The following is a 22,092-nucleotide window of genomic DNA, read 5'->3' as shown; positions in this document are numbered from 1 at the left end:
TGCCATATTCCCTTCTATCACTTAGATCTGATCCTTCAATTCTTGGATCCCGTTATCCTTCAGTTCAAGCTGCTATATCTGTCTTTTGCTTTTGTATTCCAAAGTGAACCGTACTTTTTCCAGTTCCTCCTTTTTATTCTTCAGGTCACAGATGGTCTTTTCCATGGACTGAATGATCTACTCTCGTTCCTGCATATCGCTTTGCAGCTCTGGAACACCTTTCTCCTGAGTTTACAATCTTCTTTGAGCTTTTCTGGTTAGTGCATGCACAGATGATTGAGACATTATTTTTAATTTTATTGTCTTTACTAAAGTTTTTCTTTCTTTAAATATATTATCATTTTCTTGTTGAAAGTCTTTAGTGTTCATCTTATTTATTATTCTTTTATTTATTCTTCATCTTATTATTACTTTGGTTTGGAAGTGATGCTCTGTTATGCACTACAGGACAAAAGTTTGGAGACACCTTCTCATCCAACGTGTTTTCTTTATTCTCATGACCATTTACGTTGGTAGATTCTCACTGAAGGCATCAAAACTATGAATGAACACATGTGGAGTACATAACTCCACATCTACCAATGTAAACGATCATGGAAATCAAGAAAACACACTAAATAAGAAGATGTGTCCAAACGTTTGGCCTGTACTGTATAAATGTGTTTTATTTTTGTATTTCATGTATAGTGTAAACATTGCAAAAAATGTTAGACGAGGCTAACCAGATGTAATACGACGTAATGTGTTTTATGTTGGTCTTTTGGGGCTGCTGTATTGTAGCTGCTGGTTGCCCCCTACCCCCTCGGCTCTTTTCTAGATGGGGGCCGCAATTGTTCATGCAGTGGCAACTCTTTTGCCGGTGCCTCCTACATGGGCAAGCGGGGTTGTGGCTCCTCACAAACACTATTAACCACTAACATGGAGAGGGCTTGAGGGCAATTTCACACACACAGGTGTGCACCCTCACACAGGCGCACAAACACGTACTCACAGAGTCTGTCTGGAGCAGCTGAACTGTTTTATTAGTACTATGTGCTGTTAATTTTATATTCATTATTAACAGGAATATATACAGAAGTTGTTTGTTGCTGTAATTGTTTTTTCTTTGTCTCTTTAAACAGGTACAGAAGCAGATGATATGTGATCATTCCCTATCCTTCACCACCATTTTTTTTTAATCTCTCTTCTCCACCCTTTTCCTCCGACTTCTACTCCAACTTCTCTTTTCCTCTGTCCCTTGGTCATGTCTGTAGCAAGTTAAATAAGAAAATAAAATTATTATAATTAATGATAAACACTTGCACAGCACAGTGTTACACATACTCACTTTCATTTGTCAATTGTGTTACTGCCCCATATCACCCTGCTTTTCGTTGTATGCACCTATAACTCAGTACACTGCATGTCAATGACCCCCTCATTTTCCTTCACATTTACATTTACATTTACATTTACATTTACGGCATTTATCAGACGCCCTTATCCAGAGCGACTTACAATTAGTAGTTACAGGGACAGTCCCCCTGGAGCAACTTAGGGTTAAGTGTCTTGCTCAGGGACACAATGGTAGTAAGCGGGACCCTTCACATGACCCTTCTTGTTTGTCATCCCTTGTTTTTTCCTCATTCACTTATAATGGGATCTTTAAACCATCCACAGTTCGTCATAATTCAACATATTGACATGAAACTTGGTACATCTCTTCTTGAAAGTAAAGTGAAGTAATTGCTGCTACACAGCAGCACAGCGCACGGTGCACACTGTGAAATTTGTCCTCTGCATTTAAGCCATCACCTTGAGTGAGCAGTGGGCACCATGACAGGCGCCCGGGGACGGTGTGTGGGGACATGTGGGGACGGTGCTTTACTCAGTGGCACCTCAGTGGAACCTTGGCGGATCGGGATTCAAACTGGCAGCCTTCTGATTACGGGGCCGCTTCCTCAACCGCTAGGCCACCACTGCCCCATCTTCATCTTAGGTCACCTTAATTTTTTCTTCCACCAACTCACCTGACGTCCTTGTTTTTTTCATCCCTTTATTCTCCCATTGAGGATTCATTTTATACAGCAAAAGTGGACTTACTTACTAACATTATTTCAATTGCGCTTGCTGGACCGCGCCTAATAACCAGCCGGGTTTTAGTTATGAATTAAGTTAATGCAGTTAGCATTAACGCTAGCATCTAGTCGTAACATCGTAAACTGAGCACTTAAAAAACACATTATGTCCCACATTAGTAAACGTCCATGAACTCAAACGTGTTCAGTTTTTTTTTATTTATTCATTCATTTTAAACGCTTTTGCTGCACCACTTTCCCTGCAAAGGTACCCCGCCTTAAACTTCACCTGGGGTGCACAGCCGCGTGTGTAAATTAATTTAGTCATAAGCGAATTATAAGAGAACACTGGAACAATACATAGTGGCTTCTTTGCTACCCTTCTTGAAACCAGGCCATCCTCCAAAGGTCCTGGCCTCACTGTGGGTGCAGATGGACTCACACCTGCCTGCTGCCATTCCTGAGCAAACTCTGCCCTGGTGGCACCCCGATCCCACAGCTAAATCATCTTTAGGAGATGGTCCTGATGCTTGCTGGTCTTTCGTGGGCACCCTGAAGCCTTCTTCACAACACTTGAATAAATCCTTCAAGTATTTGATTATTATTATTAATTATTTTGATAAATTTAGGTGACGATTTAGGTGCAATCTTAGAAGCAGCAATATCCTTGCATGTGAAGCCCTTTTCATGCAACACAATAAAGCATCCAGTTTAAAGCCTCCAGTCTGCTATTCTAACTATCAGCATGATAGAATGATCTCCATCCTTGTGCTTCTTAACAATCTCATCCGTGTTAACGAGAGGATCACTGAAATGATCTCAGCAGGTCCTTTTATGGCAGGACTTATGGCAGGACTTGTCATTTTCATGACAAAGAAGGACTTTGCAAATCATCTGATTGCTCTTCATAACATTCTGGAGTTACATGCAAATTGCCATAATAAAAACGGAATTTCTTTTATAGCCCATAATCACATACAGTGTGTGAAAAACTCCACACACAAAAAAACTGCAGGAGAGAGAAAAAAGAAAGGAAGAAACGTTGGGAAGGAGTGATACAGATAGGGATCCCCTTCCAGGGTAGAGTGAGCCTGCAAGTGGTGTTAGTGCAGGGTTGGGGATGATTTGTCCAATAAGAAAAAAAAAAAGTCCTACAGTTGTAGGGTTGGAGTAGTCCAGTGTCATGGTCTAGATTACATGTCCATAATGATGTTACTGGTCCACTTGAAGATCCCTGAATCTGTTGTTGTAACGGTGGTGGTAGTAGTGGTGACCCTCTGGTTCGTTTCATGCTATGTCCTCGTTTAGCAGTTGTCAGTAACCAGGATTTATCTGCTGGTCTCTTCACTGCAGTCTGCAGGTGGTCTGGACGCTTGATTCAGTATCTCGGAGAGAACAGACAGAAGCAGCGGCAGACAAGGCATTGTGTGACTGGTACTGAAATATGTGGTTATAGTGGTATATTGGTGCTACAGTGGCCCGGTACCCTAACTAGGTCAGCCTAACTAGGGTGAAATTAACACTGTATGTGTCTAACAGGGTGGCTGTGTCATAAAGTGGATGTTATAATTGACACTGTGTCAAAGTGAAGTGAAATGAGTGTCTGTCGTTCCAAAACTGCGGAGATGTATATGAGAAGGATCTACTCCCAGCTGTGACCTTCTGCACCTTTAGTACCAGTAGTGACCCCGCACCCATTGATCGAAGGGGGCGTGGCGGTTCGTAAAGAACCAAAAGTTCACTCAGGTACTGTGGGGCGAGACCATTTAGAGCTTTATAGGTCAAAAGTAGGATTTTGTAGTCAATCCTAATATGGATGGGTAACCAGTGCAGTGATTGTAAGACTGGGGTGACGTGGTCAAATTTCCTGGTTCTGGTTAGAACTCTGGCTGCAGCATTCTGTACTAGCTGGAGTTTACTCATGCACCTACTAGAGCATCCAGACAATAATGCATTGCAGTAATCTAACCTTGATGTAATAAATGCATGGACCAACTTTTCTGCATCATGCATTGAACTGATATTTCTTATTTTCGCAATATTTCTAAGGTGAAAGAATGCTATCCTAGTGATATTATCTACGTGTGAATCGAATGAGAGACCTGCATCAATGATGACACCTAGATCCTTCACTTCAATACTCGGTGAGATAGAAAGGCTATCCAGGGTTATTGTGTAGTCAGCCAGTTTATGCCTGGCTGCTTGAGGCCCAAGTACAAGAGCTTCTGTCTTGTCAGGGTTTAACAGGAGAAAGTTGGTGAGCATCCACTGTCTAATGTCCTTCAGACAATTCTCTATTTTGTTCAGCTGCTGCCTCTGATCTGGCATTGCTGACAGATACAGCTGTGTGTAGTCAGCGTAGCAATGAAAGCTAATACCGTGTTTGCGGATGACGTCGCCTAAAGGTAACATGTATAGAGAAAAAAGTAACGGACCTAGGACAGAACCTTGTGGAACACCAAACCCTACTTTACTATGTGAAGACGAAACACCATTGGTTTCCACAAACTGATACCGATCGGTCAGATATGATCTGGACCATACAAGGGCTGTTCCCTTAATCCCAGCAACATTCTCTAACCTGGCAAGGAGAATAGTGTGATCGATAGTGTCAAACGCTGCACTCAGATCAAGCAGGACAAGCAGCGAGATGCGTCCCTGATCAGAGGCCAACAGCAGGTCATTAACCACTTTAACCAGCGCTGTCTCAGTGCTATGATGAGGTCTAAATCCCGATTGATATACTTCATGGATATTCCAGGTGATGGATATGGGCTACGACTTTTTATATAAACGGAAGGTTGGATATCGGTAGTGCTGCACGATTAATCTAATCGCAATCGTAATCGCGATGTCAGTCTGTGCGATTACATGAACGCAAAAAGCTGCGATTTAAATGTGACGTGATTGGTCACATGACTTTCGATTCGGTTCAATGGAGACCTCAGATTCCTGACTCACATAGACATAGGTACATAGGCACCTCAGTTTACAAATCTTAACCTTAGCTAAGCTAGCAAAGCTATGCATCCCTGTGTTCAAGTCAGCCTCCAAACAACGTTTTGGTTAAACGTAAGAACTATAATACGGGATTTTATAATGGCCAAATATAATCAAAAGAGTTGTTTAGCCTTACAGCCCAGGGTTTGTCGTTTGACAGTAATGTAAAGACTTTTTTGTGATTATTTAATTTAGTAGAATATTGTATTTTGAAAGCACTGGGCATTTCAAGTTGTTTTAAGTAGTTTGTATGTTTCACTTTGAAATTAAACATTTCACTATTAGTAATTTGTATGCGACTTTTCATTGATATACAAGCAAGTGCCCTTTATCATATCGCAATCGCATATCGCAATATTGATCTCAATAATTGCAATATGTCTTTTTCCCGAAATCGTTCAGCCCTAGATATCGGTCTATAGTTTGAAAGCTGACTGCGATCAAGATCAGGCTTTTTAATCAGATGTGTGAAAACCAGGATTTATGTGATTCTCAAAACATTTGCTCCAAACCATCTCTCCTGATAATCCCTTTCATTTATTATATCATAAACAGCTGAAAAGGCTTGGAATTCAGGGCTCAGCATGGCAGTGGTTTGCTTCAACACCGTGAATAAAAAAAAGATTGTATTCATAGTTGGGGGTCCTAGTGAACCTGAATTAATCACTTCATTGATGGTAACATGGAAGCACGTTGTAAGTCGCTCTGGATAAGGGCGTCTGCCAAATGCCTTAAATATAAATGTAAACATTTGGTCACGACTTTACCTAGGCTAATTAATATTGAATCTAAGGGCCATGCTGGGTCAGGCAATGTGTTTCATGCTGACCACACCAAATCCCTTATTAAAGAGGTTTGCTGCACTACTTAGTTATTTTCAGTGTTAAGTCTTTTTTTTTTTTCTGGAGAAAAACACTCAATTCAACACAACAAATTTTACTTCCTTTCCTTTAGTTTTTACTATGGAGGGTGGTTGTCTTCAGTCTCTACAGAGTTATTATTGTAATGGAAAGTGAACACAAGGTCCTTTATGAGACGAACAGAGAGCTCCTCAAGAAGATGGCCCAACAAAGTTGCTTATGTGGCGGGCGGTGGTGGACACACTTAACTTTTACTTGTGAGACCAAAGCAATTTTCTTCCCCTCTTGTTTAAAAGGCCACACCACATATCTGAATTACATCTATCGATCTCACAGAACGTGATTGAAAAATTCTGGGTAAATTTGTATGGTCGAATGTCTTGGATACTGCTTCCTTTAGGATTTAAATTAGAACTGCATCCTCCAGAGAGCCCGAACATTCATGACATATTGGGGCAGTGGTGGTCTAGTGGCTCGGAAGGTTACCAGTTCAAATCCCAAGCTGCCACAGAGCACAGCACCGTCCCCACACACTGCTCCCCAGGCGCCTGTCATGGCTGCCCGCTGCTCACCAAGGGTCATGGTTTAATACAAAGGACACATTTTGACAATGACAATCACTTCACATGCACATTCTGAACGTTTTTAATGCACAAAAACATTGTGAAAATGCTCAAAAACCTAAAGGAAAATTCCTGTTTCACACCGTTTAAAACTGTTACATTTAGATAAATCAGAACAAGTATTACAATATTTTTTTCATTGAGAATGTAAAAGAACAGGTATTCTTAAACTTAAACAAAAAAAAAAAAAAAATGTTGAGTTGTTCACTTTTCTTCTTAACTAAAGAAAAAGAGAGAAACCAAAAAGTTAATGAGCTGTTTCCATCCTGTCAAACTACAAATGTTCCTTTTCTGTCCAGTACCTGCTTTGAGGCTTTGTCCACTTGAGGGCATGCCGTGGAGGCACAGATGATGGTGGGTGATAAAAAGTGCATCCTGATCGTTTGCACTGGTGAGCAAACCTGCAAGGCTAATTAACAAAAATCACATTGATCAGCAACAACTACCAAAATTATTTCTTTCATTTAAATGACACTGCTCAAGAAAACACAAACATCCTAGATCTTTATGAATGAAATATTCTAATTAAATATAACAAAATCAAATTTATCAACCCATGCTGTCAGGCAAATGCTAAACATGCTTCTGTGTAGGGCTGTAAGCACAACCCCCACCCGTGGACGTCAGGCCCTCATACCGCCCTCATGGAGTCTGTTTCGGACCTTTTGAGCAGACACATGCACACTTGTGGCCTGCTGGAGGACATTTTGCAGGCTCTGGCAGTGCTCCTCTTTTACAAAAGGTGGAGGGAGCGGTTCTGCTGCTGGGACATCCACGTCCCCATCCACGTGGGGAGGTCCTGCTTGCCTTACTTGCCTATAATTTCCACTTTTTGTCTATTCCATTTGCACAATAGCATGTGAAATTGATTGTGAATCAGTGTTGCTTCCTAAGTGGACAGTATGATTTCACAGAAATGTGATGGACTTGGAGTTAAATTGTGTTGATTTAACGTTCCCTTTTTTTTGAGCAGTGTATCATATAACTCATGCTTAAATAAAGTCAAAGGAGATCCCATAACATCCAATCTAATAGTAGTCACTCACTTTTGGATGGTAAAACAGACAATCCATTTTCTTGCATTCAGGAAAGAAACGACAGATGCTGCTGTATTGTGAGCAGGCTACAGAACAAGAAAACGGGTCAATCCATATTATGCATTTGACTGAGAAATTACTGCAGATATAATTTATTAATAAAAGAAATTGAAGAGATGTGTAAGATGACTGGAAGAATTTGAGTATATTCTGAATCACCAACATAAAAACAGACTTCTGATTCATTGCAGGTTTACCAGGTTGAGGCAGCTGGTGAGTTGGACCGCTCTTGCTCACGTGGGTAAATGGGCACTCAGGTTTTGTACACTTGGCATCATACTTGCAGTTGGGATGGATAAACAGGCATTTATCACCAAACTTACAACTGGGGAAGGTCCTACACACACACACACACACACACACACATCTTGTTCAATCGTGTCTGAATATTCACATATACACCTAGATACATCTGCCTCTGCCGAGAACCTTTAAGTTTTAAAGCAAGAAAGAGGCCAGCATGGTCTAGCAGTTCCCGTGATATCTGACAAGTCCATGGAGTGATGGAAAAATGGAACTTACTTGCACTTAGCGATCGGGTGGTGGTACATACACTCATCCCCACTCTTACAGACTGGCCAGAACTTGCAACGCTCCATCACCTTCTGTCTTTTCTCTGGAGTTGTGTCCTCATCTCTGTCCATCTCGTCTATGTCAATCGTTTCTTCTAGAGGTGAATATAAGAAAAAAACTTACCAGATGCTATGGCTGAACAACAATGCGATTAGTTTAATTGTGAAATTCGTTTGGAACACAATAATTCCTTAACTAGTAAATGCAATCTACCATCTGCATTGCCTGTGTCTTCCTGGAGTCTGTGATGGACACTCTGTTTGTGTGTCACTGGTGCATCGGTGCTCCGGTCCTCGTCCAGTCCCATGTCTTGGTCTCCTTGTGTTGCCAGAGGGCTTGGGACACCATCCAAAGTCACGATAAACTTGGGACTAACAGGATGCAATGCTTCTCTTTCCCTATGGTGACAGTAATAAAGAAATGAAAAAAATATCTAATCTGTCTAGGCCAGGGGTCAACAACCCGCATCCTTAGATTACATAATTTAAGTTATTTTTGTGATTTGAAATGTTGACACTATTTAAAATTAAAATGATTTTTTTTTTGTCGCTCAAACGGCAGTCATGAGACCATCTCAGAAGAAAGTATGCAGGACCCCAGCAGCTGCGAAGAAACACAGAAAAACTCAGCAACGTGCTCTGTATGGTGATGAGCTACTTGTGTATTTTGGACTGTTTCACTGGTTTTGACCCCGTTTTCTTCCAACTGCACTCAGCAGAGACCCAGATGTCAGGGGTACCTCCGCACCCCACGACACCTGTATATGCGCGTATTTGTATATGCTGCCAAAAATGGTAACATTTCACAAGCAACACACTACAATGCAGTGTTATCTTCATTTTACATTTCAAAGAGGATTTCCAGGTCCAAATAGCTCTTTAAATGTTAAAGGTTGTCAACCACTGGTCTAGAAAAATAATTTCATAACTATAATTAATCCATTTTTAAGAAGATTTAAATAGTATAATTACATGTAATATTGGACTCCACTAGAAGAAACATGGGTGAACTTGCACTGCCATCGCTCACCATGCCTCTTTACTCACATACCTGGGCTGGACCATACGTGGAGCTGAGGCGTGAAGCTCCTCTTGCACAGTAGAACCAAGCCTGCTCCTGACCGATGAAGTCTGCTCCACTTCTGGCTTCCTCATGATGAAGGAACGAGTATCGATAGCTTTTAATTTGCTGACTTCATATAACTGCAGTTCTACAAAGCAAATCATAGGCATGGAGAGAACCTATTGAACAATACCAATTGCACAATATATATTACAATATGCATCTATGGTGATTTACCTTCATTACACAATGCAGCACAAACATGAAGTTGATGAAGCATGAGGACAAAGAAATGAAAATGAAAGGAGAAAAAAAAAACAGGACTGAACAGAACATGGCAGTAATGAAAAGGACCTAAATGTTAAATCATTCTGCATCTGATGGCCACCAGCTTTATAAGAGACGCCTCCAGGGTCCCAATAACAGTGATGAAAGTTGAAAACAAGGATTTAAAATAAATAAAATAAGATTTCTCTAAAACAGGCACATTTTAAGAAATATACTATACTACATATAATATTATATTGGTTTAGAAAAACATGCATATTTTTTGCACTGAGCCCAGTCTGAAAGCGACTTTAGATTTTCTCCAATGAGCAGAAAAGCAGTCCCCTGACACCACGGACGTCTGCTGCAGTTTCCATCACGCTCTGGGCATCAGGACTGATGCAGAAGAGTAACTCCGCCTCCCTCTCCCTCTCCCTCTCCCTCTCTCTCTCTCTCTCTCTCTCTCTCTCTCTATATATATATATATATAAACTGTTACAAGGTGAACGCCAACGTAGTCATTGTAGAAAATGTATAGGATGCATTGCGATGCATCGACGTTGAGGCATTGACAATCGTTATTGAATCAAATTGTGAGGCCAGTGAAGGTTCACACCTCTAATGGCATCAGAGGCGTGGCGTCAGATCACTGGGAGAACCTGATATTAATTCGGTATGCCAGAAATCCGGTGTGGCGCCTGAATGCTATCAGTCCTGCTATCACTTTCGTTTAAAACTATATGCTGGCGGTGAAACCCTTTCCAACCTTCTGTTAATACAAATTTTTATACATGTTACAAATGGAAATGTTATTAATAATAAAAAAAAAACCACAGATTATTATTAGCGTTAAATACTGAATTACACACCGTATTCATTCTGGTGGCCCAGGTCCTCTTCCTCAGGCACATCTAACTGAAGGCGGGGGCATAGTGATCTCGCCTCAGCTGAAAAGAACCAAGAACAGTGGATAAATATACTGCCCTGCCAATACAAGGGGACTGTTTGTCACCCCACAGATGGGCTATGGTCAGGACAATCCTGGTTTCACCATCTTGGAATGTGCTCATGGAATCCGGAGAAGAAAAAAAATCTGTATGATGATCATTCAGCTACAGAAGCGGCAGATAACAAAACTGCGTCCACGGGCCAGTACAGTCAGACACTTATCAGATCACATGACCTTTCTCTGTTCATTCCATTTTTGGGCTTCCTAGCAAACTTTCACTACTGCATTCACTAACATGCAACTTTCTTTTATCCACAAATCTTCAAAGATCTTTTATAGTTTGTGTGGAAATTATTTTACTGAGTTCAAGTCTCCACTTTCTACTATCTGACTTCAAAACATTTTTATGGGATCACTTGAACACAATTCTAAACCCATTTCCACAATAAATGTGAAAACACAACCATGGTTGTGCAAGATCTGCACTCAACAGATGACTATTTTAAGATGCAGATATTCATTTATTTGGCTTGCAGCCTTGACACTGACCCATGCTGGTAAGGAGTACACACTACAGATTACAACACATGGTACGGACACAAGTATATCAGAACAAACATTAACAACGTAATGTGTATGGATATGAATCACAGGAAGTATATTTCTGGCTTTACAATCAGTAGTGACAGAGAGACATTCAGGGTTAAGTGTCTTGCTCAGGGACACAATGGAGGGGTTAGTAAGTGGGGTTTGAACCTGGGACTTTGTGCTCTTCTGGTTGTCTTACCCACTAAGCTAGATCACCCAGGTCTCTACTTTACTTTACTTTACTTTATTTGGCAGACGCTTTTATCCAAAGCGACTTACAATGGGAAGATACCAGCAATTCTCGTTCGATTTCTATAGAATTTCAAGTATACAAACTAAGAGCCCTGATAAGGCTTAGACTTGTCATTGAAGAACATGCTCGGAGAGTGTTGGGTGCTAGACTAAGAAAAATTATAATGTATTTATACATTTTGTATTTGTTTGTTAAATGTGTATGCATGTGTATGTGTTAAATTTGTCTGTAATATTTTTGGAATAAGAGGGTTTTCACCTTCTTCTTAAAAGTGGTGATAGTCTCGGCTAGTCGTGTGGAGGAGGGTAGGTTGTTCCACCAGCCAGGGACAACAACGGAGAACAGACATGATTGGAATCGGAGACCCCGTGAAGAAGGAATTTTTAGTCTCCTTTCGTTTGCCGATCTGAGAGAGCGTGTAGGAGTGTATCTAGGTAGTAGTGTGTTGATGTAGGAGGTAGTATTGTAGCTTCTGTGCAGGAGTGTAGCTAGGTAGTAGTGTGTTGATGTAGGAGGTAGTATTGTAGCTTCTGTGCAGGAGTGTATCTAGGTAGTAGTGTGTTGATGTAGGAGGGCGCAGTTCCATTTACAGCCCTGTAGGCAGCATCAAGGATTTGAACTCAATGCGAGCAGCTACCGGGAGCCAGTGGAGGGAGGTAAGAAGAGGTGTAACATGGGTGTATTTTGGCTGATTGAAGATGAGGCGGGCTGCCATATTTTGGACCATCTTCTTTTTGACAAGGTATAGTGTATGTGCAAATTATTATTATATGTGGTGGTAGAAGTTAGGGTTAGGATATAATGCATTCAGTAGGGTGAACAGGTACAATTACCAAACAGCATGTAAAATATAAGGAATGGCATCTGTAGATGAAATTGACTACTGACCAAGTGGCCTTGTAGGGTTAGAATCTGCGGGAATTAGACCTTGAAGATGCTCGTTGACCAGTCGAATGGCGCTGTTCATCTCTTCGCTGGAAGAACGGGTGCGGGGGGCCACTGGGACAGTCTGTCGTTGTGGAACTTTGCATGAAGGGGAAATGCACCAAAATACATCACCTTATTAAAAAATGTTGGATAAATCCACACCAATGAGCAGCTAAACAATATAAAAATCATATAATACAGCAAATACAGTCCCAGCAAGCAGATCATACTGGAGGTGTAGCTGCCAGTGTAGCCTGTGGTCTTCGTAATGGACTGCTGTGCTTCTGAAATTGCCTTCAGTATCAGGTTTTTGTTGGCCTGTTTAGCTGGAGGCAGAGACGGTCTGTCAAAGACACAACATTTCGATTTACTAGAACCTTAATGTCACAGTATCAATGCTGGGCCTTTCTCTAGGTAAGAAGCTAAATTTGACATACTTGCGCTCAGGTTTTGCTGGAAGAGAAACTCGACTGGAAAGTCCACTACTTTTCAATTCATACTCTTCCTCATCATCATCATCATCATCTCCCTCATCTATTTCACTGTCATCTCCACGTCGTTGAACCCGGACCACAGAACTTGCCACAGGCGCCTTCCGTTTCCTGGAAAACTCCTGCAAGGAGAATAACTAAAATTATATGAATTCTCCAAAAAAAGAAGATGATTTCTAGCAGTAACAAACAGTGTTTTCAAACTGAATAAAAGCAGCGGTCATACCTTGCTGCCGCACTCTACAGCCCTGGAGCTGCGACCATATGTGTAACCAGACTGTCCCTCCGTGGACCTGTCTGGGACCCGACCCAAGCCCCGAGAGGAAGAACCTGGAGCCGCCCTCACACAGGGTGCTTCCACTGTAACGAGATGTTGACCGCCCGAGGTGACACTTGCTTCGACGTGATCCTCCACTATGAGGTCGTCATCGAGGTCGGGCTTGATGTCAATGATGGCCTCAGCAGGGTTGGGTTCCATCAGGGGCTTCACTGCAGAGGTCAGCCTGGAAGAATTCTTCTCTGAAGAAGCTCTTCTAACAAAGGATAACAGACATTAAGACTTTCTACACAATTTGTTGCAAAAACGGTCACACTAGACTGGACATATTATTGCTGCCATCCTTCGGGGATTCATACCGGCAACCTTCCAATTACGGGTCCACTTCCACCCGCTAGGCCACCACTGCCCTGTCAGCATGGCACCTACCTGCTATGGTGGTCATGGGTGGAGCTGGAGATGCGTGGTTCTGTCCTTTCAGACAACGCCAGGACTCTCGCCTCATCACATTTTTTCTCGTCTTCACCGATAACTCGACTTTTCGAGCTGCCAGCAGACGCGTCCGAGTAGAGCTGTGGTCTCAGAGACGTTGGTTCTGGGGACACAAACACGATGAGCAGCAAAGAAACCAGGAATATCGACTGTATCGATCTAGTAGGAACGGTAAAACATTTCTCACCAACAGCAATAGCTCTCAGCTTCTCCAAGACACCATGTAACCTGCAGAAAAACAAGGTGTGGAGGTGGACGCCTGCGTCTCCGTTTCCGTTTCATTTACATTTTACATTTACAGCATTTATCCAGAGCGACTTACAGTCAGTAGTTACAGGGACAGTCCCCCTGGAGCAACTCAGGGTTAAGTGTCTTGCTCAGGGACACGATGGTAGTAAGTGGGATTTGAACCTGGGTCTTCTGGTTCACAGGCGAGTGTGTTACCCACTAGGCCCATGGTCGGATGCTCGGTACTTACCATACAGTAAACCTGATGGTGTTGTTTCCGAGGAAGAGGGACAGATCATCAGTCATCTGCTGGGCGCTTTTCTTGTTGGCGACCATGACCATGATGTAGTCAGGAAGCTCCTCGTCTTTTCACACGAACAAGTAACAGCAGTCAAGTCGAGTTGATGCGGAACAGTGACCGTGCAGCGGCTACTTACCCACGTAGGCGCCGAGTTCCTGCAGCTTCGCCTTGATGGCGGCCTGCAATAACAGAGAGAAGTTTAACTCAGCATAATATCAATCACTAGCAAACGATCCACTTCCGCTATACACGATGCTAGCTAACACGTCGAAAGCAGTCTGGCTTGAAACATTACCCGAATTTTCTTGCTGATTTCAGTCCCGATTTCCATATCTATATTTATCCCGACGTTTGGCAGGGAAGCAAAACTTCACAAACGGCCTGATTTCTGGAAATAATAGAACGGCAGAAGCGCGACGTGTGTTACTGCGCATGCGCGGAAGCGAAGTGCATGTTGGGAAAACAACGAACCGCAATGTTTACGCAGGGGCAGCGATAGAATACTGCGTACGCGACAATCTACGCATGTAGATTCTTTTTGAAGAAGGTCGAAAGGTTCTGGAAATACAAAGGTTAAACGTGCTACGGATTGTTCTTTATTTTATGTATAAATATATTTTTCACATATTGCTTGTGTTTCTTACTTCTTTACGTATTTCATTGTGCCCCCGGCAATTATGGTATTGTGTAAGTGTGTTTTGTTTAAATTGGTTGTAGTTTCGACGTCTGTACAGCAGGGGGCAGCACCCCGGCCCTGTAACCGGGTATAAATGCTGACTGGTGCAGTGGCGACGTCTGTACAGCAGGGGGCAGCACCCCGGCCCTGTAACCGGGTATAAATGCTGACTGGTGCAGTGGCGACGTCTGTACAGCAGGGGGCAGCACCCCGGCCCTGTAACCGGGTATAAATGCTCAGTCCAGCAGGGGGCAGCACCCCGGCCCTGTAACCGGGTATAAATGCTCAGTCCAGCAGGGGGCAGCACCCCGGCCCTGTAACCGGGTATAAATGCTCAGTCCAGCAGGGGGCAGCACCCCGGCCCTGTAACCGGGTATAAATGCTCAGTCCAGCAGGGGGCAGCACCCTGTAACCGGGTATAAATGCTGACTGGTGCAGTGGCGACGTCTGTGCAGCAGGGGGCAGCACCCCGGCCCTGTAACCGGGTATAAATGCTCGGTCCTCCGCCTCTCCGCTTGCCGGGTGCAGTGGCGACGTCTGTACAGCAGGGGGCAGCACCCCGGCCCTGTAACCGTGTATAAATGCTCAGTCCAGCAGGGGGCAGCACCCCGGCCCTGTAACCGGGTATAAATGCTCGGTCCTCCGCCTCTCCGCTTGCCGGGTGCAGTGGCGACGTCTGTACAGCAGGGGGCAGCACCCCGGCCCTGTAACCGTGTATAAATGCTCAGTCCAGCAGGGGGCAGCACCCCGGCCCTGTAACCGGGTATAAATGCTCGGTCCTCCGCCTCTCCGCTTGCCGGGTGCAGTGGCGACGTCTGTACAGCAGGGGGCAGCACCCCGGCCCTGTAACCGTGTATAAATGCTCAGTCCAGCAGGGGGCAGCACCCCGGCCCTGTAACCGGGTATAAATGCTCGGTCCTCCGCCTCTCCGCTTGCCGGGTGCAGTGGCGTGCGCCTGTAATCCAAGCTGCTGGGAGGCTGAGGCTGGCGGATCACTTGAGCTCAGGAGTTCTGAGCTGCAGCGGACTATGCCGATCGGGTGTCCGCACTAAGTTCGGCATCGATATGGTGCTCCTGGGGGAGCTCGGGACCACCAGGTCGCCTAACGAGGGGTGAACCGGCCCAGGTCGGAAACGGAGCAGGTCAAAGCCCCCGTGCCGATCAGTAGTGGGATCGCGCCTGTGAATAGACGCTGTAGTGCAGCCTGGGTAATACAGTGGGACACAGTCTTTTTCCTTATAAACCATCCTTAGATAGTCCCGATGATATTTATATTGTCATGGCAGAAAAATAAAAGACAAATAGCATAATGACACTATACGACTGTGGATGAATGTAAATGTAAGATATATGTCTATACAAATATAAGTATATGCATAAGATATGTGTAGAGTGGATTTATACATTAGAGCAAAAAAAAAAATACTTTTAATAACAGACTCGCAACTATTACTGGAGATCATCTTAATGGCCCCAAAAGAAGAAGACCGATTAGCGGCGTCTTTTACTGCTTACTTTTGTCTCTGAAAACACCACCTCCTGCTGGTCACTAGCCGAAGTGCAGATAAAACCGGGTGAAATTGCTGAGCATTTCCAGGAGGAGGCGCACTCCTGCTTCGGTTTACAATGACATCGTGAAAATGGGCGCTCAAATGGAAAAGAGGAATTCTGAAGTCAGATCAGATCATATAATCACATCTCAGTTTTAATCTGGATTGTCGTGGTGAAACACTGCAGCACATCACACACACAAAATCTGGGTAATCCTGATCCTGAACATAATCCTGAACATAAGAGTGAACTGAGTGCGAATTTGAAACTTGAAAAATTTATCACAAAAGGAAATTCCATCATGACACTGGACTACATTTTGGACTCCACCTCTACAACTGTAGGACTTTTTCTCTTATTGGACAGTCACCAGCCCTGCACTGACACCATTTGTGATTAGGGTGGTAGGAGCCTAGTGGGTAACACACTCGACTATGAACCAGAAGACCCAGGTTCAAACCCCACTTACTACCCTCGTGTCCCTGAGCAGGACACTTAACCCTAAATTGTTCTGGGGGGACTGTCCCTGTAACTACTGATTGTAAGTCGCTCTGGATAAGGGCGTCTGGTAAATGCTGTAAATGCTCAGTTGTGTGTACCATTTGCAGGCCCTCTCTGCATCACTCCTTCCCAAGGTTTCCTCCTTTCTTTTTTCTCTCTCCTAGATCTTTTTTTTGTGTGGAGTTGTGTGGGTCAAGTGTGTGTGTGTGTGTGTGTGTGTGTGTGTGTGTGTGTGTGTGTGTGTGTGTGTGTGTGATTTTGGGACTTATAAGAAATAAATGTTGTTGTTGATGTTGTTGTTTACTTATGATTTATTTGAATGAGGACAGTGGCAGAGAAAATCAAGTAGTGATGCCTTTTTGGGATAGTATAAGGGAGAAAATCCCTGTGAAATATCTGTATTCAAACTAAATTTCCAAGCTGTAAACAAAAAGATGAAAATGACATTGTGTCTTTATATTTCAAGGATCTGGCTGCTTCTTGTTCTTTACCTGACATGTAAACTACACTGTAGGTTCCATCTAAAACTAATCCTGAAATTTCCCTATTTGGATAACTGTCATTAAATCTAGTGTGAATTACAAGATCCCGGTGAAATTGTTTGAGCAACTGGGCCCTGGTCACCTTCGATGATAATGTTTATTAGTCTCTGGCCTATAATGCACAACCAAATAGTTTTTTATCCAAACAACACAGGCCATCAGGTTATGGAGACTCCACTGATGTAATGTGAAAAGATCTTCAAACACAGAGAACACTTGGATTAAATACTGATTTATTCAACTAATGGTATTCTGGTCCAAGTGAACCAAATTGGGGATTTAAATGGCAGACATTTTATAGAATCCCTCTAGATGAGTGCACCTGGCAAATGCTGTGAATGTATAATTAGTGATATGATGGTACAGATATAAATTTCAGAACAAAATGATTTCAACAGCTTGTTCATTTGTGTGGAGATCAGGATCCTGTTCTGCTGCTGTGAAAATAAGATGGAGTGCTGTGCTCTTCATGCTGATGGTAATAACAGCAGCATTTATTTCTTATAAAGCCCATAATCACATACAGTATGTCTCAATGGGCTTTGACAAACCATTCATTTGACACTCCAACATTTGACCCTTCTGCACACAAGGAAAATCTCCACACACAAAAAAAAACAGAGAGCAACTTACATTATGATGCTACTGGTCAATTTGAAGACACCTGAAGGGGGTGGTGACCCTCTGGTACATTTCATGTGGTCCCATCAGCAGTTCATTGCAAGGGACCTGGGTTCAAGATCCTGAAGATGGTCTCTTCACTGGACTCTCCAATAACCATGGTAAAATGTACATTTCATTTTGATAAGTAATTTCTTATCAGTATACAAAACCTATATGGTTTGTATTTATATGTTCTGTTCTGTGCGGCTGTTACAATTGGATTCATGAAGTTCTCGTATTGGTCTAAAAGAGTGAAACAATCATGGCAAAAACCACAGACAGGGGCTAACAGACCAAGACCAGTGATCAAGATCATCAAGATCCAGAAACTCTCCTTATGTGGTTTAAAGAAACAGCTTAATATCTAAGCTGATTAATTAAAAACATGATCTCATTGTGATACGTCTGGTGAATTCTGGAGTCACGTAGTCCAACACTAGACAGGGGACGTTGACCTGACCAAAAAGCACCAAGACAGAAAGAAAAGTCCATATATTCCAGATTCGTGCAGATGAAAATGACACAGACAACATCATTATTTACTCCTCAGACACATGAAAACAGTTGAATAACTTGGTGCATATGTGATACCTGAGGTGAGCGTTTGTACGGTGGTGAACGCTTCACTGGGTCTCATTAGGCCAATAATGACCTAAACATACATTTATTATTTAGCCCAAAATCACATACAAGACTTATACAGTTGACACCCATGCACACTTGACCCTTTCTGTACACAAAGAAAAAAGCCCATACAAATCAACCACTAACATCTCGTTGTTGTATGCGCTTAAATATCCATTTTTACAGATCTAGTCCTTGTTGGCAAATTGAGATTCGAACCGGGGCGGCTTCCTAAATTGCTAGGCCACCACTACCCCTAAAACTCAGGGGAGGGCGTGAACCCGGTCCCAAACTACCAGAAATTCTCTCCGCTTGTGATTTGACATAAATCAGACTAGAAGAAACGTACAAGTTAGTCGAAGTATTTCTTTAAGCTGCTGTTGCTGTTCTGACCTTGAGGGGAACTTCATTCCGCCACCTAGCAGCCATTTTACCGACTTGCTGGTTTACACGTGGGATGAAATGAGGAGGAATAAATCCACACATAAAGCTGTGATAAGTGTTAACCATGTCTGTCAGACAATCAAATTAATTGTTGCTCATTTGAAAAGCACAAGAAGGTCGTAAGTATGATGTTACAGAGTGGTGAGGAAGCGAACTGACGTAATTTTCCCCGCGGACTGGTTATTAATGTCCTGCCATATTGTGTACGGTGACGGTAATTCGCTGTGGGTTCAGTGGATGCCTTGTACACGTCTGAGGAAGGGAAATTTAACTGAGCCACATGAAAGAACATCGCACCTTAGTCCTCTTCCAAATTTTTATTTAAATACGAAACAAACATATTTTATTTCATCCATTTAAACCCTTGACCATATCGAAGCTAAAAAAAAAAAAAAAAAAAAAGCAGGGCCAAGTAACGCCTCTCACATGAAGACATGAAAGTCTGATCAATACTCCGCTCGTAGTCTTTTGTTGGCTGTTCGTCTAAAACCAGAAGAGGACTGGAACAGCGGCGTCTGCTCCACAGTTTAAAAGGAAAGGACCCCCAGCCCAAAAAAAAAAAAGGATCGGAGAGACGTTCAGTGGTTGAGGAGAAAGGAGAAAGGCGACTGGAGCGCAGGGACCTTCGTGACGCACGTCCACTCGGCTCGGGGACGAGCGAACCCGTCCATGCTGAAGCAGGCGGCTCGGACGCTCACTCAATCAGCTTCTTGGCCTTGAAAAAGCGGCGCAAATAGAAGACCTGCCAAGTGGCCAGGCCAATGAGGCAGCACATGGAGAAGATGCTGAAGTACAGCACGCGAGTGTTGGTGGATTCTGGGTAAAAACAGAACGCCACGTCATTCTACTGCAGGGAAGTCACGTGTAGTTCTTTATCTTAAATATCTTAAAATCTTTACCGTTGGTGTCCCTCATCTCCTCCTCTCTCTTCTTCATGTACGCGAAGTCGTTGACGATGGACTCGGACAGGTCCTCCAGCCGGCGCAGCTCCACCTCCAGGGGCTTCAGCTTCTCCACCTTAGCGATCTGTTGGGAAAGACTCACGTCTACACCATGCTCCACCCGGGTTTTACGGCTTCGATTAGGTTGAAATAAAAAGCTCTCCAACCTCCTCGTAGTTTTTCGCCTCCACACCGTGTTTCATGTCGAGATGGACCAGCTGGTCGGGAACTCTCCCGGTTCCTGCTCAAACAGAGTTTTAATGGAGGAAAAGCCTGCAGAGACCAGCATTAAAATGGCCTTTTTAGAACATTTCCACGGGACTTCTTCTCACCCATCGGGGACTTGCTCTCAAAGCAAACCTCGAACATGTCGTAATCCTCGGTGGTGAAGGCGAACTTTCCCTTGGTGGCGTCTTCTTTGGAGTAGAGGATGTGGTTGGAGGAATCCGTGATCTGCGTGTGGTGGTGGTGGAGGAGAAGGAGGAGATGAAGGAGGAGAAGGAAGAGAAGGCGTGTGAGAGGCCGGCCGGGGTCGGCAGGAACGCGGATACCTTCAGGTTGGACTTGGTGCTCTGCTGCTCGCTGACTTCGTACTCGCCGGTGACCAGCACGTCTTTGTGGATCTCCTCCCGCAGACATTTCCTGCTGTTCACCGGCATCAGGAAGGAGATGGCGGCGGCCGCGTCGACCAGCGCTGGCAGGAGCAGGATCGGGATCAGGCCGGGCCGAGCCATGGCGGCGGACCTCTTCTCCAGCGGGCGCGGAGGGAGCGGATGTAACGCCGCTAACGCTACGTAGCACTACGGCCTGCTGGCGCGGCGGAGGAATGGCGGCTGCTGCCCCCTGCAGGCCGGAGGAGGAATCTGAGAGACATTTTATATATGGAAACCATGTCTTTAACCCGTGTATTAAAATGTAATTATTACATTTTAATATAAACTTATCCTTTATTAGTCCCACAAATCACACCATATACAACACGAGACTGTGAAACATCAGGGAAAATAACACACAACATGACGAAGGACATGGTGCACCGCCCAATAATATATAGTGCAGGTCGAGACAAATCAGACGTAGCAGCATTACGATCATATATATCAGTGCATGGGTATATTTAGATGATATAGTTAATACGGTATATCATGTGATATAACATGATAATAATAGTGGTAACATGATAATATGGGGTAGTGGTGGCCTAGCGGTTAAGGAAGCGGCCCCGTAATCAGGAGGTTGCCCGAGCTGCCAAGGTGCCACTGAGGTCCCCTTGATCTCGGTACCGTCCCCACACACTGCTCACCAAGGGTGACGGTTAAATACAGAGGACACGTTTCACCGTGTCACCGTGTGTTTCACGATGACAATCACGTCACTTTCATATGATGGTGTGATAATAATAAGACAGGTGGTGAGAGAAAAGTGCAGTATATACTGTGTTATGGAACGTCTTGTAGTTTTTACTGGTGTAGTAAAATTGAATCTTCGTGAGGAACATAATCAAGTTCTGCCTAAATCTCAGGTCCCTTGAAGATCTCTCCCTCTTTCCTTCGTGCGTCAGTCACAGTCGTCTAATTTTATCCTGCTGGAAGCAGCAGCTATTCCTGCTGCTGTATTAATAGAGAACGATGGAACATTTCACATCCCACCTGGCGATCTAAAACGCACACTTTTATCTTTATGACATTGTGGACGGGGTGTGTGTATGAAATATGATAAACGCCACCATTGTAAGAGGCAAAGGGTACATATTTCCAGTGGAGTCCAGTTAAAGGACTTTAACGTTGCAAATTATAGTATTTTATAATATTGCGTCCGTGCGTTAGGTATAATTTAAGCTGTATTGCACAAATTCGATTAATATAAACTTGCCACATGTATATAAACTGACGACCGTTAGAAATGTCTGACTTTGTGGGGTTAAATTTATAATAAAAGCAGAACAGAAATACACCTTTATTAGCTCGACAACGCAGCTTCCTCCAGAACGTTCGTAGCCATATATGGGCCCGGAAGATGACGTCGACGTAAAAAGAGGCGGGAACGAGCGGCGTGACGCATTGACGTCACCGACGGACGTCACACGTCATGCCTCTCCCGCCGGA

General features: G+C 43.6%; 2 protein-coding genes across 4 annotated transcripts; both read right to left on the bottom strand.

Moving 5' to 3' along the window:
• Window positions 1–6,538: 6,538 nt before the first annotated feature.
• Window positions 6,539–14,482, bottom strand: zc3h14 (zinc finger CCCH-type containing 14). Of its 3 annotated transcripts, XM_028965360.1 has the most exons (17): window positions 14,341–14,482; window positions 14,182–14,224; window positions 13,995–14,109; window positions 13,704–13,744; window positions 13,454–13,619; window positions 12,974–13,280; window positions 12,694–12,869; window positions 12,487–12,599; window positions 12,218–12,352; window positions 10,409–10,486; window positions 9,261–9,420; window positions 8,424–8,608; window positions 8,160–8,304; window positions 7,835–7,974; window positions 7,587–7,663; window positions 6,843–6,949; window positions 6,539–6,760 (listed from the first exon to the last, which is right to left on the bottom strand). In XM_028965360.1, the coding sequence occupies exons 1-17, from the start codon at window positions 14,374–14,376 to the stop codon at window positions 6,757–6,759; spliced, it is 2,028 nt and encodes a 675-aa protein (XP_028821193.1). In that variant the 5' UTR covers window positions 14,377–14,482; the 3' UTR covers window positions 6,539–6,756. The 3 variants fall into 3 exon arrangements, with proteins under 3 accessions (XP_028821193.1, XP_028821190.1, XP_028821191.1); XM_028965357.1 differs by lacking the exon at window positions 6,539–6,760 and having other exon boundaries at window positions 6,800–6,949; XM_028965358.1 differs by lacking the exon at window positions 6,539–6,760 and having other exon boundaries at window positions 6,800–6,949; window positions 12,974–13,277.
• A 4,866-nt stretch (window positions 14,483–19,348) lies between these two features.
• LOC114772465 (transmembrane emp24 domain-containing protein 10-like) lies at window positions 19,349–20,809 on the bottom strand. Its single transcript, XM_028965363.1, has 5 exons — window positions 20,539–20,809; window positions 20,320–20,440; window positions 20,155–20,228; window positions 19,946–20,072; window positions 19,349–19,862 (listed from the first exon to the last, which is right to left on the bottom strand). Exons 1-5 carry the CDS (start codon window positions 20,719–20,721, stop codon window positions 19,741–19,743), a joined length of 627 nt encoding a protein of 208 aa, XP_028821196.1. The 5' UTR covers window positions 20,722–20,809; the 3' UTR covers window positions 19,349–19,740.
• Between the last annotated feature and the right edge of the window lie 1,283 nt (window positions 20,810–22,092).

Source organism: Denticeps clupeoides, unplaced genomic scaffold, assembly GCF_900700375.1.
Source record: "Denticeps clupeoides unplaced genomic scaffold, fDenClu1.1, whole genome shotgun sequence".
Classification (NCBI taxonomy): domain Eukaryota; kingdom Metazoa; phylum Chordata; class Actinopteri; order Clupeiformes; family Denticipitidae; genus Denticeps; species Denticeps clupeoides.
This window is presented reverse-complemented; position numbering and strand designations above follow the sequence as displayed.

Excerpts from the sequence above, each read along its gene's own strand:
- LOC114772465 (XM_028965363.1), bottom strand. The coding sequence starts at position 20,721 with ATGGCTCGGCCCGGCCTGATCCCGATCCTGCTCCTGCCAGCGCTGGTC. Across the intron at positions 20,441-20,538 it reads GCACCAAGTCCAACCTGAAG|ATCACGGATTCCTCCAACCA; the intron begins GTATCCGCGTTC and ends CACCACACGCAG. Across the intron at positions 19,863-19,945 it reads GGAGATGAGGGACACCAACG|AATCCACCAACACTCGCGTG; the intron begins GTAAAGATTTTA and ends GTTTTTACCCAG.
- zc3h14 (XM_028965357.1), bottom strand. The coding sequence starts at position 14,376 with ATGGAAATCGGGACTGAAATCAGCAAGAAAATTCGG. Across the intron at positions 12,870-12,973 it reads CTGTAGAGTGCGGCAGCAAG|GAGTTTTCCAGGAAACGGAA; the intron begins GTATGACCGCTG and ends TTCTCCTTGCAG. Across the intron at positions 12,353-12,486 it reads CACTGGCAGCTACACCTCCA|TTCCACAACGACAGACTGTC; the intron begins GTATGATCTGCT and ends CTTCATGCAAAG.